Source organism: Alosa alosa, chromosome 23 (assembly GCF_017589495.1).
Source record: "Alosa alosa isolate M-15738 ecotype Scorff River chromosome 23, AALO_Geno_1.1, whole genome shotgun sequence".
Classification (NCBI taxonomy): domain Eukaryota; kingdom Metazoa; phylum Chordata; class Actinopteri; order Clupeiformes; family Clupeidae; genus Alosa; species Alosa alosa.
Genome location: NC_063211.1, coordinates 26,969,696 through 26,985,141, shown reverse-complemented (window position 1 = coordinate 26,985,141; position 15,446 = coordinate 26,969,696). Strand labels below are relative to the sequence as shown.

The 15,446-nt window shown below is 44.5% G+C and overlaps 1 protein-coding gene across 1 annotated transcript in view; it reads left to right on the top strand.

Annotated features, from left to right (window-relative positions):
* LOC125288300 (protein diaphanous homolog 3-like) overlaps nt 1-15,446 on the top strand; it is a gene marked incomplete in the record, with an annotated part of 178,881 nt that overhangs the window by 90,931 nt on the left and 72,504 nt on the right. Inside the window, 2 exon segments of the mRNA XM_048234536.1 lie at nt 5,074-5,198; nt 10,359-10,523. Coding sequence (XP_048090493.1) covers nt 5,074-5,198; nt 10,359-10,523 — 290 coding nt within the window.

Below are 15,446 nucleotides of genomic sequence, written 5' to 3'. Positions count from 1 at the left end.
AAGTTTTTTTGGTGAATGCAGTAATCTTATTTGCTAGGTGAGGTAGGTGCTTGTCTTTGCCTTGTAACTGGACATTTAACTCAAATGTATCGCTAAGATATATCAAATATATCGCTAAGATAGGCCAGCTTCGTCAAGAAATGTTCATTAGTGAACGTGCTTGCAGATTCAAACATGCGCTCTTCCTCCAAGAAGAGGCGACTCGGACTCTCTTCGCAAAGTGCAGAGAATAGACGCGCTTTTAAGGGCCGGGTTTTGATGAAATTCACCACTCTCACAACAAGGTTCAAAATCTCATGTAGGTCGGGACTAACTAAGCTGCCTTGACACGAGCGCTTCCCTGTGAATAACACAGTGTGTCCATTAAGATCGGGTGCTACCTGGGCCCAGGCTACAGATAAAAAATAAATAAAAAACTCCTGTTTTTCACGAGAAGTTCGAGCCCCATCTGGTTTACACAGTTTGAGAAACGCTGGTTTACAGTGTGTGAGTGGCCTTGCTTTAAGTGTGCGTTTCTTGTATGATAAAAGGTGGCCTTTCATTAAGTGCTTGTGTGTGTATGTGCGTGCGTGTGTGCGTACGTGTGTGGCCTGTCCTATTTAGGTAGTCTGGGTGGGACTGAAAAGTCTCAAGTGGACCGGAGTGGTCTTTCGGAAGAGCCTCATAACAGCACACTAATTATAAAGCTGTTCTGTCTTGTGAGCTTACTATTGATCATTCGGCTAGCAACAATAACTTGAATAAAGACAGTATTTAACAATAACTTCAATAAAGACAGTCAATAAAGACAGTATTCAACAATAACTTCAATAAAGACAGTATTCAACAATAACTTGAACTTGTAACGGAACTGTATGCTGTGGTGTGTATTTGCCTTTGTGTGTGTTCATGGGCCTAAATATAGTCTACTACAACCTCAACAAAACCAGTACAACAACAAAAACATGAAGATTTGGGAAATGGCTTCTTCTATGTTTGTGTATTGGTGGTGTGTGTGTGTGTCCGTATGCGCACACATGCATGTGTTTGTGGTTGGCTGCTTTGCTGCTGTGTAGGGCCCATGTGTGTGGGCAGCCAGCTCTGGGACAAACTGTATCTCTGTTGGCAGAGGTCTCTTGGTAGCTAGGAGGCCTGGCACAATGACCCGACTAGAGCAGACAGAGACATCTCCAGCTGGGCCTCCCTGGGATTACTCCTCAGTGTGTGTATGTGTGTGTGTGTGTAGATAGAGAGGAATCATGTCTGGGAACACAGCCACAACAAGGCCAGCACACTCCAAGCTTGTTAGTAACTCTGTAGGAGTCAAGTAAGAAAGATTGTGTGTGGATCTTCTTTTGCAGGCGAGCAATGCTTCCTGCTGGTCTGAAATGCAGTCTTTTATGACCACCAGACCGTAAATGGACTTATAAGTGGCTATGGTTGTTTTTTGCACTCTGCCATTTGCATAGTCTCTCTCAACCAAACAAGTGTACACACCCTCTCACAGTCTTTGTTTGAATGTGCTTTTTAGTTTTGAAACCTGCTGAATCTCCACGTCTCCCGTCAGATTCCCCTCTGCGCCTCCCATCCTCTCTGGGTGCCATTCCTCCTCCCTCCATCCCTGTCTCCTCCAGTCCAGTCCCCTTTCTCGTCTATCCGTTCCTCCTTCCCTCCTGTTCCCTTCTCTCAGACTCATACAGAGGCACGCTTGACTCCGGAACTTTCCAGAACATCCATCACTGCCAAGCGCCATAATCACACTTATCAACACGTTTATTTATTCAGTCACTACCAACACCGGCCTGAGCCAGTGTGCTGGATTTATCTACCATAAGGCACTAGACTCATTCTCACACACACACACACACACACACACACACACACACACACACACGGCACTCAACACCCACACACACACACACACACACACACACACACGGGCACTCAACACACACACACACACACTCACACGCACACACAACACACGGGCACTCAACACCCACACACACACACTCACACGCACACACACACACGCATACTCAATGGTTGCTGGTTACATATTTATCCCCTGCGTTTAGGCACTACAGACACACAAACACAGGCACTCAACCAACACATACACCCATAGACATACATACTGACATGGATTAAGGGGTGGTTGTGTGTGTTGTGAATAGTGTTAAGGGGTGGTTGTGTGTGTGGTGAAAAGTGTTAAGGGGTGGTTGTGTGTGTGGTGAATAGTGTTAAGGGATGGTTGTGTGTGTGGTGAATAGTGTTAAGGGGTGGTTGTGTGTGTGGTGAATAGTGTTAAGGGGTGGTTGTGTGTGTGGTGAAAAGTGTTAAGGGGTGGTTGTGTGTGTGGTGAAAAGTGTTAAGGGGTGGTTGTGTGTGTGGTGAATAGGGAAATGGGACATGCAGAATAATGTGGCCTCTTATGGCTGACTGTTTGCTATATCCTGTGAACATTCACTGCCTGAGCCACACTCCATTCAGTATATGTGAGTGTATGTATGTACGCACTACTTACACTGTGTGTTTTTGTGTGTGTGTGTGTGTGTGTGTGTGTGTGTGAGTGAGTACAGAGACTAAATTCAGGGAATGACGTTTCTTTTCTCTGTTTTCAATTTCACATTTTAATTCAACTGTGTGTTTCTGTGTCTTTGTCGGTGTAGAGAGAGAAATGGATAGAGAGAGAATAAGCTAATCTGGTTATTGGATAGGCTTGGATGGGTCTTGAGACATCTACAATGCTCTGGTCCACCTTCCTCTGACCTCCATGAGAGGGCGCTAGAGGCTGGTGTCTGGGGACTTCACCTGGGGAGTCTCAGCCCCTCATCATATCCACTGCTCTTGTGTTAGTGTGTGTGTGTGAGTGTGCGTGTGCGCGCACACACACATGTACATACATTTGCCTTTGCATAGCACCTGCCATATCAATCTAATCCTAACCGAATTGTCTTCACATGCATACATAATACAGTCCACTAAAGTCAGTACAGCCATTTCTCTCACTTCCCTCTCTCCTTTCTCTATCCATCTTTGTTTTGTGTCTGACACACACACACTCACACACTCACACATACACACATTCATGAATGTAGCTCTGATTGAGACTCTGATGCCCCGGGAGCATGTGCCAGCTCAGGGTCCTGCTGCCACCAGCCAATCTGGAGCAGATTTTGGCACCAGACAGCAAGAAGAGAAGACAGGAGAACTAAAAGGAGGCTGGAGGAGGTGTTTTTACACTGGGAGGGAGATGTGAGGGAGGGCTTGAGCATTCAGCTTCTGTTTGGAGATTTGTGTTGTTGCAATGCCCTGATGATGGGCATTTTGCCTTCCTTGTCTCTGTAATCTTTTCATTGCCATCCTCACCTCTTTCTCTCTCTCCTTTTCCTCCTCTCTCTCTCACTTTCTTTTATTCTCTCTCTTTCATTGTTTCTCTCACTTTCTTTTTTCTCTCTCTCATATATTGTAAAATCATGTTGGTCCTACAGCATGCAGCTGTTTCTTGACTTCTGTATTACAATGTAATTGGTGGGCTTCTCTGATTAGGAATGGATTACCAGCTGTGCACACACACACACACACACACACACACACACACACACACACACACACACACACACACACACACACACAGCCAGTGGTTTGGTATTTGCATGGTCAAAACAAAACAAGAATACAGAGAGCCATCTTTGTATGTGACAATTTACTGAGCAAGTGGCTGAAGAGCTTGTTATGTGATATTTAGGCTATTCATTAGAGTCATATGTGTTTTATCTGTTAAAGTCAGTTCTTTGCAGCTTGACAGGCTGAGAAGTGTTGGTAGCTTGTGTGTGTAAGTACATCTTTGTGTGAGGAAGTGTATTGTGTGTGTGTGTGTCAGTATTCTGAAGGATGTGTTAGTGAGGTGGCTGGAGATTGAAGTGGTCAGTCTAAGGCTCAGCAATTACTTGTTTGCAGCCTGAACATACACACACACATGTACACCTGTCTGTGTGCACCCTGCATCTCTGCAACCTCAAAAACACTAGTAATCAACAAACTTTCTGTCTTACACACACACACTCTCACACAAACTCACACACACACACACACTTCTCACACTACACACAGGCTACCAAGCGAGATTGAAGAGAGAGCAAACTTCATTGTACTTGTTTGTACCTCAGCCAGAGCTCTGCTTGTTTGGGAGGTTCTGTTCTCACTTTTCAGTACAGCTCTTCCCCCACCGCCTATCCTCGCCACACACACACACACACACACACACACACACACACACCACACACACACATTTCTGACAGCATCTATCTATACAGTCCAGCAGCGCTCACTCAGTGACAGCATGCGTTAACTCTGGCAGGACCCCATGCTCACACTGTTGTTAGATACTATGTTGTTGAAGCGTCTGTCTGTAGACCTGAGATGGAGGGTTTTGTTGAAGGCGATGCCTTGTTTGGAGGATTTGGTGCATGGTGTTTTGTATTATCGTAGTTGGTGCCCCAGGCTCACCATTTGCACTTCAGGGAAATGGCAGATTCCACCTTAAGCATCATAATGTTCTCTACACTCACTCCACATGACAATCCCAGCATGTTATTTTATATGCAATCAAGGTGGCCTAACGCTTGCTCAGTAGTTGTCTTGCGTACGAAAATACTGTATGGCAAGAAAATCAGTTTGGCCTGATTTAATCAGTGTCTCCGTTAAGGCAATGCTCATAATGTGTTGATACATGGATTTCATCAACACACAATTTGTTGTGAAAGGCCCATGGATTGAGACATGTTCACGTTTAATGGAGCAGTGCATTCCATCCACAGATCCGCACTTACGCTATTAGTTCTATCGGCACACAACTATCAGAGTACAGTGGGGTGAATACTGGGGATGTCAGTTTGAATGTTATCTATCGTTTATACTAGAATGTGTTACATTTTAAGACATATTTTACATCTGTATTTACATATCCCCATTTGCCACTAGCTATTTCTGATGCTGTTTGTGTGTCTGTATGCATGCCTTTGTGTAGTGATGCTTCTGAATATTTACATTTTCTTATCCACTGTCTGTTTTTGTGTGTGTGTGTTGCAGTTTCAGCAGAGAACCTTGAGAAGAGTCTCCGTCAGATGGAGCGGCAGCTACAGCAGTTGGACAGAGACCTGCAGACCTTCAGCTCCCCTCAGGACCAGCAAGACCTGTTCACCATCAAGATGACCATATCCTTACACACACACAGCACACTACCACACCCCATATAACACATAACCCACATCCTAATCAATTCCAAAACAAAGTCTCTGACTCTTTACTATAGGTTATTGAATCATGAAACCTTACACACATGCATAGATGGCACACAGGCATACATACTCTGACTCACTCATAAAGTACAATTTGGGGAGCAAAGCTGCTGTGTGTGTGTGTGTGAGAGAGAGAGATGGTGCGTGCCTGTGTGTGTGCATGGACTCCTGCATGTCAGTGGCTTTGACACCTCTTTTAATTATTCACTCAAAGGATCTCACACTGACAGGCCAGGCTAGAGACAGGTGTCTGTTTAATAATGAAGCTGCCCAGACCCCCCCTCTCTCTCTCTCTCTCTCTCTCTCTCTCTCTCTCTCTCTCTCACTCACTCTCACTCACTTAGTCCAACTGTCCATCATAGCACATATGATGAAGCCCTAAGCCATGGCTGGACACAGCACAAAGAGTGCATATCCACTGTTTCATCCACCCATGGGCTTCATGGGAAGCCTGCTTTCATGAGATCAGAATCAGCGTGAGCAGAATCTAAAGTGTCTTAGTGGCAGGCATGTTAGTCTCTAGTAGCTGGCCGCTGACAAATATGTGTATTAGAGAGGAAATCTGAACTACATCAAAACGCCTCTGTAGCTGGTAGTATGCAGATAGTTAGTGAAATGTAATGGGTCTGGGTGTGTCCGTAATGCTGAAGCTCAGAGAAGACCAGCTGGATCAGACCCTTTGGTCAGATGTCCTGGTCAGCTTGTGGAGCTGACTGGAAATGGGGCTCAGTAGCCTTTCACCTTTCCACAGACAGGCAGTCATCAGGATAATTAGATCACGGGGCTAGTTTGGTGCACCATTCCATTGCCACAGCCTTGTCAGAGTCCATCAGTAATTATGTGTGGCTTCCACTCCTCTGCCTGATATCTGAAAGGGGAGCTAGCAGTAAGTCTCTCTCTCTCTCTCTCTCTCTCTCTCTCTCTCTCTCTCTCTCTCTCTCTCTCTCTGCCTCTCTCTGTCTGTCTTTGTCTGTCCATCCTATAATTATCTGGCAAATGGCTGGGCAGTTTAAAACAGATGAGAGGAGACTGAGAGACAGATGGGTGGGCCACTCAAGTTTCTTTCCTCAGATGACCTCAGAATCGGCCAATTCGCCCTCATTTGATTACTTTCTACTCCTCTTTCCAATGTACCAATTGAAAACCTAGATCTTCATAATGAAGAACCTCTAGGAATATCTGCAATCTGATTTGATTGTTTGTTGGCTCACAGAAAATGTGAGAGAGAGAGAGAGAGAGAGAGAGAGAGAGAGTGTTGTAGTGCTGACTTTATCTATGTAAATGTGCAGTAACAAGACATAAAAAGGTGCCTTATATATTTAAAGACCGAAAGAGTATTCAGCCTCTTGCTACTCCCCTATGTAACACACACAAGCTGCCTGCCACACACACACACACACACATTCTGAGACTGAGTTTCTTTCACTCATTTTCTCCTTTTCATCTTCTCAGCCCTCTTTTCCTCAGCAGTCACATTCCTGAAAATACATTCTTACCCAGATATGCTTGGAATTACCTTGTTGCAATCTTTTTTGCCTTTTTTAAAGTGTGGAAGTGATTGGATCACCTAGAGCAATAGTTTGCACACACACACACACACACACTTTCACACACTCACACAATCTTCTCAATCTGTGCCTCATATGCTGGCTGGAGAAACTGATAGAATGCTTTAACGTGCAGTGTGCTGAAGAGAGATGAGCGCAGGAGTGAAGTGGAGGTCAAAGATGGGAGAGAGAGAGAGAGAGAAAGAGAGGGAGGGGGATGGACAGATTAGACAGAGAGATATTCATCTGCCATGCTCTTCACTGCATCTCCATTTGCAGCCTGGCTGCGCTTCACAGGGCCCCAGCGGGCCACTGAAGAGTCAAAGTGAGAGCAGCACCTATCACACTCTCTCTCACACACACACACACACACACAGAGAGAGAGAGAGAGAGAGCGAGAGAGAGAGCACCTGACACATATAATATATACACAGAACTGAACAGAACACAGACAATTTTTCATACTGCCGCTCTACAATAGATTATATAGTATATATTTGCAGGATGTTAAGTTTAACATCTAATGTAAGCTCTCCATTGGTTTTTACATTAAATGGTGCAAGATTTAGAATAGGCTCAAGCATCCAATCAATACAGAGCAGCAGCCACAGGCCAAGCAGTGTCTGTGTTTCCTCTGTGTGCCCCCACTAACTGCACTGGATCCACTAACTGCACTACCCCCACTAACTGCACTGGATCCACTAACTGCACTACCCCCACTAACTGCACTGGATCCACTAACTGGGCTGGATCCACTAACTGCACTGCCCCCACTAACTGCACTGGAGTAGAAGAGAAAATGGCCCCTCAAACAACTGACCAGTGTCCTGTTGACATGTAGAAAGAAAGATGTTTGTCCAAAGTTGATTTTTGCATGACTGTGTTGGAGCAGTTGATAAAAGACTAGTCTCTTCTTCATTCATGGCCAGTCTTTCACTCCCTTGCAATACTAAACATGTCATCAGAATACATCAGACATATCACACACACTTAAATAAAATATGTCCCACTCACGCGTCATAATTTCATCCACATTTTATGTGCATCTATCACCTATGCAAATTGAATTCTTGTTTTGAATTGAGATACCATGTTTTTTTTTTTTTGTCATCCTCATGTTATCAGGTCAATTTTAGATTTGTGAGACATTCGCACTAACACACTGGCAACCAGATCAGCCATAGGGCTCACTAATTAACCTGACACATCAGAGAGCGAATAATGCGATAAAGCCTGCTGCTATCTCCTCTGACATGGCTCTTACCTCCCAGCTCTGCTTTACTTATGTGTGTGACGGCTTATTAGCATTTGCGCGTAGTTGCATATACAAATGAGCATTATTTCAGTGTGTGTGTGTTTTAGCAACTTTAGTTTTGCATGTTTTAGTAAATCAGTATCTTTATTGTGAGTGAGTAGTCCCCTTACATGAAAGGCACATGACGGAGACAGCAGTAGATGTGTGTTAGGGGCCATCTACATGCCGCTCTGTGTAAAGCTCATCAGGTGTTGCTTTACACACTGAGGACTAAAGGTGTCACCTCCAGTCCCACTTCTATCAGTCAATCTGGTTACCCTCTGTAAGGGCCTTTGTACACACACTCACACACACACACACACACACGTACAACACATAGCTAATGCTGCTACCCCTCTTTACTATAAGTGGACAATCTGTGTCCTGTGTCTGCTTAGAGCCTCTGCGTATTGATTCCACACTTTTATTCTCCTCAAACAGAACCTGTGTGTGTTAGAGAGAGGGAGAGAGAGAGAGATTGGGTGAAGCGCACGCTTGACTGCCTCTCAGTCTTGGGTTGTGCTTGACTGCTCTCTCTTTGTCTATCTGACATTGCAGTGTGCTGTGTGCGTTTGTGTGGGCCTAAACTCTATCTGCTCTCACAAGCACGCAACACAACACACACAAGCTTGCATACACCTGTCTCCAAATACAAAGTTCTGTTACCACTCTAATCACTTCCATCAAACGAGCCTTATTTTGCCTCCTTAATGTCTTTCTAAGTACAGTTGTGTTTATCTGTGTGTGGTCCTGAATGTGTCAGATGTACAGTTCTAATCTGTCTGGTTTACAGTTTTCATATGAGTGTGTCTGCCTGTATTCATCTGTGTATGAGCAAGAGAAAGCTAAAGGTTGTCTCTCATTGGCTGATGATGAGAACGGGAATAGCTATTTTCCCCCCCTCTATCCTTACTGTCTTCTCCTAAAGTGTCTTTCCTTTGCTGTACTTTCTCTTTGCCCCCCCTCCCCTCCCCCTATCTGCCCCAGGCTCATCGATCTCATCCTCTCTCCTTTCTTCTGGATGGTCACCTATTCACCTGCTATTGTGTGCAGGGAACTTTGATCTTCTTCAAAGATATTCCATGCCTTTTTCACTTTCTCTCCTCTATCCCCTGCCCCATGCTCTCCTTCCACACTTTTCCTCTCTCACTTTATGTCCTTTTGCTGTTCTTTTTTTTTTTCCTGTTTTGGCTTCTTCACCTCCCTCCACAGAGCCTTTTGTCCTCTCTCTCTCTCTCTCTCTCTCTCTCTCTCTCTCTCTCTCTCTCTGCCTCTGTGTCCTTCTCTACTTCTCTGAGTCTACTCTCACTAATAGAGGTCTAATAATCCCTCCAGCTGCTAAATGTACCGTTTTAAAGGTACAATAGCCAGTCTGGCTTTGGCAAAGTTTGGAGCCACAAGGCCAGTGTGTGTGTGTGTGTGGTTTCATGGGAGTATGATTAACATATTCTGAGCCAGGTCACTCTTAAGTGCCCATTATATCACATATAGCATAATTATGGTTATGCTGAGGCCTGTATACATATTGGTGGTGCTTTGTGCCCACACACATACACACGGCGTGCAGAAACTGTGCTGTCTAGCACATAAACAGAGTTGGTTTTTAGTTTTTAATTGGATGTACTGTAACACACTAACCAAGGCAGTTGTGCATGTGTGTGAGAGAGTGCATGTGTGAGAAAGACAGATGAGGAGCTAAATTACTGACTGCTCAGCTGCTGGTAGGACCGCGTCCCCTCACCCACTTCTGTGCCCAGTCTGGGGGTGGCATCATGCTTGCTTACACACACACACACACACACACACACAAAAAAAATATGCACAGACGTAATAAAGACTGAGTGAGATGCCTTCTGCGCTTTTCCCTGCGTGGAAGCACAACAGGCACAAAATATGGATGATATTTTCACTGCCACGGTGGCGACATTTTGATTTGCCACAAAAAAATGCATATGCATATACATATGTGCCCCCAAGAATACAAACACACACACACACACACACACACACAAGCACATCCTCACACATGCAATACACACTCAAGCAGATGAATTCCACACATAATCAAATTTAAAATAATTGACCATGTATGTAAATGCATTGAAATTCTCACTCACATTCACAAGCCTCTTAAACAGGTAACAGAGAGTCGCACTCATACACACACATACTGTACACAGACACACACACTCTGTCCCAGTATTCTGTGGTCATCCTTGACCGTGGCCCCTGCACAGCTTCTCCCAGCAGGCACGGGAGCAGTACCAGAAGCTGGTCACCATGCACAGCAACATGGCCGCCCTCTACCAGAACATGCTGGAGTACTTCGCCATCGACCCCAAGAAGACATCCATTGAAGAGCTGTTCACCGACCTCAGCAACTTCAGGGCTATGTTTGCGGTGAGTCTTCCTGTCCTCATCCTCTGCCTGAACCATCCCGCACTCCCTGACTTACTCTTCCTGAAACAATTTGTTGATAAACTGGAATTGGTTTTAGCTTATTCTGAGCCACTATTTACATAATTATGGACATCACTGAGAGGAGTAATTCACTCATTATGTCGCACTGTATCACTACTACCTGTGCTGTGTCACTACAAGCAGCAGGCAGTAGTTCTATTAGCAGCAAGGCTGTAGAAAAGAGACAAGTGCCAAGACTGACGTGATGCAACAGTGTATTTCAATGAAAGGCTTTGATTTGTCAGCTTGTTGATGTGAGTTGATTTGATGTGTCTCCATAATACTGATTGGAATTTCGATGCAGAGAAAAGTGAGCCTCCTGAGGGTTTGTCTTGTAGACCACTTGATCCAGTTAATCTTCATGGAATTGAAGATTGAAGAAGTTGTTGTTTTTGTTTCCATTTTGACATTGACATTTTTGTCATATGATTTTGGCTTAAAAAGCTCACTGCACTCGCTGGCTGTTAATGCTCAAGCGCTTTGTCTTTTCTCTCCCACTATGGGACATCTCTATGGCACTCTCACAATGATGTTGGATTCTCAAACAGTGCAGTATTATATCTGCATTGCTCACAAATACGTGCACACACACACACACACACACACACAGGGATGTAAACTGAGCACTAACTATATTCAAGCCCCAATGAACTGTTGGTCACACAAGGCAAACAGCTTGCTCTCACATAGCTGTGTGTCCATTTGTGTGTCCGTGTGTGCGTACATATTCAGAGTCAAACCAATTACCTACCATCCTGTATTGTTTAATCCTTCCACTTTTCCATGTTCTTTATCAAACACACACACACACGTGCCACGTGTACACATATGTGATTCATGTCACACACTTGACTGATGGCTAATCAGTGACTGTAAATGTTGCCTATAATTAAACCCTTACACATCTGACATTCTCGGGGACCTGCCCCTTCAGGCAACACAGACACACACACACACACACACAATACACACACACACACACACACGCACGCACACACACACACGCACACACACACTAATACACCAACAGCAATCCTCATACACACTCTCTCAGCCAATCATAGAATGCCTTCAAGAGCATACACCAAACACAGACGCATGGAAAGTGTGACACACAGATAGACGTGCAGTGCCGCACGCCCACACCCCCCCTGAGAGAGAGTCTGACTCAGCCCTATCTCTTCAAAGCAAACACAATCTCCCTTTCACAAGACAGGGGAATCGTCTCACACACACATACACATACACACAAACAGAATATTTGTCTGACACATACGCAATTTGTCTCTGCATATATGCTGTATACTCACTCTCACACAAACACACACACATGGAGAGAGAGTGTGTGTGTGTGTGTGTGTGTGTGTGTGTGTGTGTGTGTGTGTGTGTGTGTCCCACACCCGTCCTGCTGGTTGTGAGTGGGCTGGTCCCACAGTGTCCTGATGGTTGTGTTTAATCAGTTGTAAGATGTGGTGTGCTGGGTTGTATTAGTGGTGTGCTAATGTGGAGATCATTGAGCTCACAGAAGAAGCCCATCCAGCGCATGAGTGGCAGCTCCGCACACTCTACGCCCAAATGGATTTCACGCTCATCTGCCTCAGGTCCTCTCTCTCTCTCTCTCTCTCTCTCTCTCTCTCTCTCTCTCTCTCTCTCTTTCTCACTCTTTCTTTCTCTCTTTATAAGACAGTGTTTTTCACACGCATGGATGAGTGTGTGAGGGTGTGTAGGCCTCTGAGAAAGGCTGTGCCTATAAGGGTATGAGTCTGTGCACTCCCAAGTGATGTGCGTGTGATAGAGAAAGAGTGTTTGTGTGAGTGTCCGTGTGTGAGAGAGAGGGACATTGTGTGTGTGTCCGTGTGAGAGAGAGGGACATTGTGTGTGTGTGTGAGAGAGAGGGACATTGTGTGTGTGTGAGAGAGAGAGAGACTGGGTTTCTGCATGTGTGTGTCTCTCCCCCTCATTCCTATTCACCGTGCTGGTTCTCTGGTGTCTGAGCGACAGGCTGTGCTCTGTCTGTTTTATGAAACGCCATTTGAAATGCAAAGTTATTTTCCACATGAGTGCAGCAGTGATGAGAGCGGTCTCATTGCTTTTATTATTTTAAATCATTTCTGATGGAAATGCTGAAATTTCTGTGAATAATCCCTCCCTCATATGCATGTTGATGTGAACATGAGACAAAGGTAGAGTATGTATGTGTGTGTAAGAAAGGTGGCAGAAGGCATGAACAAATGAGTCTCTCTGTGTGTGTGTGTGTGTGTGTGTGTGTGTGTGTGTGTGTGTGTGAGTGTGTGTGAGAGACATCAGGCATGGAACTGAAGTCAGCTGAAGGTCATAGGAACACCATCATGATCCCTGGGGTTTCTTTAGTTGTGTATTGAAACGGTTTACCATGTTGTAAGTCGCTTTGACTAAAAAGGCGTCGGCCTAATGTAATGTATTTCTCGTAGCTATTAGTGCTTGATCTTAGAGTTACCTCACAGGCCAGGAAACCACATTGTGTTGCAGCTGAAACAGCCTTTGTATTGTTGTTTAAGATTGTGTAAAGATGTACTGTGCTTGCAGGAGGAGGTGTAACTGAATGTATGTGCTTGTGATTTGTGTCCGTGTGTGTGTGTGTGTGTGTATACATGCTTGTGTATGTCTCTATGTTGAGCTAGCAGTAGCATGTGTCATTGCTGTTACTGCACATACTGTTAATGAAGTTAATGGACTACTGCACTACGATGGTGAGACATAGAGGTCCTGTGTAGTCATGCATGTGCTGTGGTGAGCAAATGAATGAGAGTGGTGCAAGAGTGTGTGTGTGTGTGTGTGTGTGTGTGTGTGTGTGTGTGTGTGAGAGTGTGTGTGTGTGGTCAGAGCTGGGATTGTGAGTGCTCCTTCCAGGCCATTGAGTTTGTGCCTCCTGTGAAGCACCTCCTTTAAATCAATGTCCAAGAGTGGCCTGAGACCAACCTCCCCCTCTTTAGTTACCTTGCATGCACACACACACACACACACACACTCACTGAGACTCTGGCATGGCTTCCTAACAGATTTAATCTCTCTAGGTCGTTGTGGGACTCTGGTCTGGCTGTCACCTCTGGGTGACTCTGTCGTGTCTGGGACTCGAGTGAAGAGTGGATTTGCCCACTGCTACTCTACTTCCCAGCAGACCCCCCCCACTTCTTTCCTCCCTTCTAGGCCTAGCCTTCCTCTGTGCTCACTCTGGGTAAAAAATGCCAGAAGCCCCATAGTCAGGACTGGGCATGTATTGGTAGTGTCAAAGCAATTGTTATCACTGTTATAAGATCCCCTCCTTTCTCCCTCTTTCTGCCCACTTTGTTTTTGGCACAAGAAACTGAAGTAGAACATAGGACCACTATTATCTCAGTGCAGTACCCACACATACTCATACACGTACAGTGTAGCACACACATGCACACACTAGCAGACAGACACTAAAGCATGCACATATTCACAAGACCCTGACACACTTTTTTGCTCGTCTTCCACTGTCCATTTGATTCCAGCAGCACTTCCAAACTGCGAACAGGGAGCGAAACAGGCAGACAAAAAGCAGCAAATTAATTAGGATTGTGTGAAGAGTTCCAAATGCCCTGAGAATGGGCACCGATTGCGTGTGGAGGGGAGGTGAATTAAATTTAAGTGTCGGAATTAAACAAGACTTTAGAGCGCCATAATAATAATTTGATTTCACACCTTTCGCTAAGCTACGGGGTGCCAAGGGAATTCAGTTTTTTGCGGCAGGGGGGAAATCAGCGTCTGCACAAGGAGCCCTGGAATCTGGCCGTAAAGCAATTTGCTTTTTAAATCAGAATTAATTACTCAATGTTCCCTGATTTAATTTTGTCATTAATCACAGGTTTAATTAAGGATGGTCGGTGAGCATGTTCAGGGGCTGAAACCTGCTCTGATGTTTCATTGGCCAAGATGGACATCACAGTTTCCAATTTGTGAAGTCCTAGTGTCTGACCACGGTTTAGGTGGAATTGTAGGATTTCTGATTTCACAGAAGCAGGTTTACTTTACATTGCAGAGAGCAACCCCATATTAATGATAATAACAATTAATTAGTAGTAATGACAAGCAAGTGTATTTGTGTTTTATTAAGGTTAAAAAGCTACATGGTGTTTCTTAAATATTGTGCCATTAGTCTAAGCAGAATTCATGGATCAGATAAAACAATCTCATGAATAAGGGTGCCATAAGCATATGATTTTTTTTCTCGTACCAAAGTAAGAATTGGGAAAAAATAATGTTTACATCGGACAATTACCTATGTTCGCCCTCTTACCTGTATGTGTCACTCAAATGAGAAATACAGCGATTTTTCACATAGATCTCCGTTTCTCGAGGTCACCGAGTACTGTCGGTATGGAAAAAAAATCCCCTAGGGGGATTTTAGGACACCTAAAGTTCCAACACCTAAAGCAGCCAGACGGTGCTACACTATGGGGGCATGAACTAGGGGCTCACGGACATGCCACCAGAGTGTAACGCTTTTTTTTTTTTTTTGTACCAACAGTACTTGGTGATCTCAAGAAACGGAGATCTATGTGAGAAATCGCTGGATTTCTCCTTTAATATTAATTTCTATACAAACCAATACGGTGGATTCCTAAATAAACGCAAGCACCCACTCTATAAGAGTATCTAAATTATCATTGTACCAAAAATGACAATGCACAATGACTTGAGTTTTCAAATTGTCCAATGAAGGGGGTAAAAATTGGTACTTTTACGATAACTTTTATGATAAAATGGGCCACTGTTACCATTATTTTAAAGGCAGCAATTGATATGAATCAGAAGAAAATATAACTGGAAAAAGTAGCCATTTCTGTAAAGGTGTGTGTG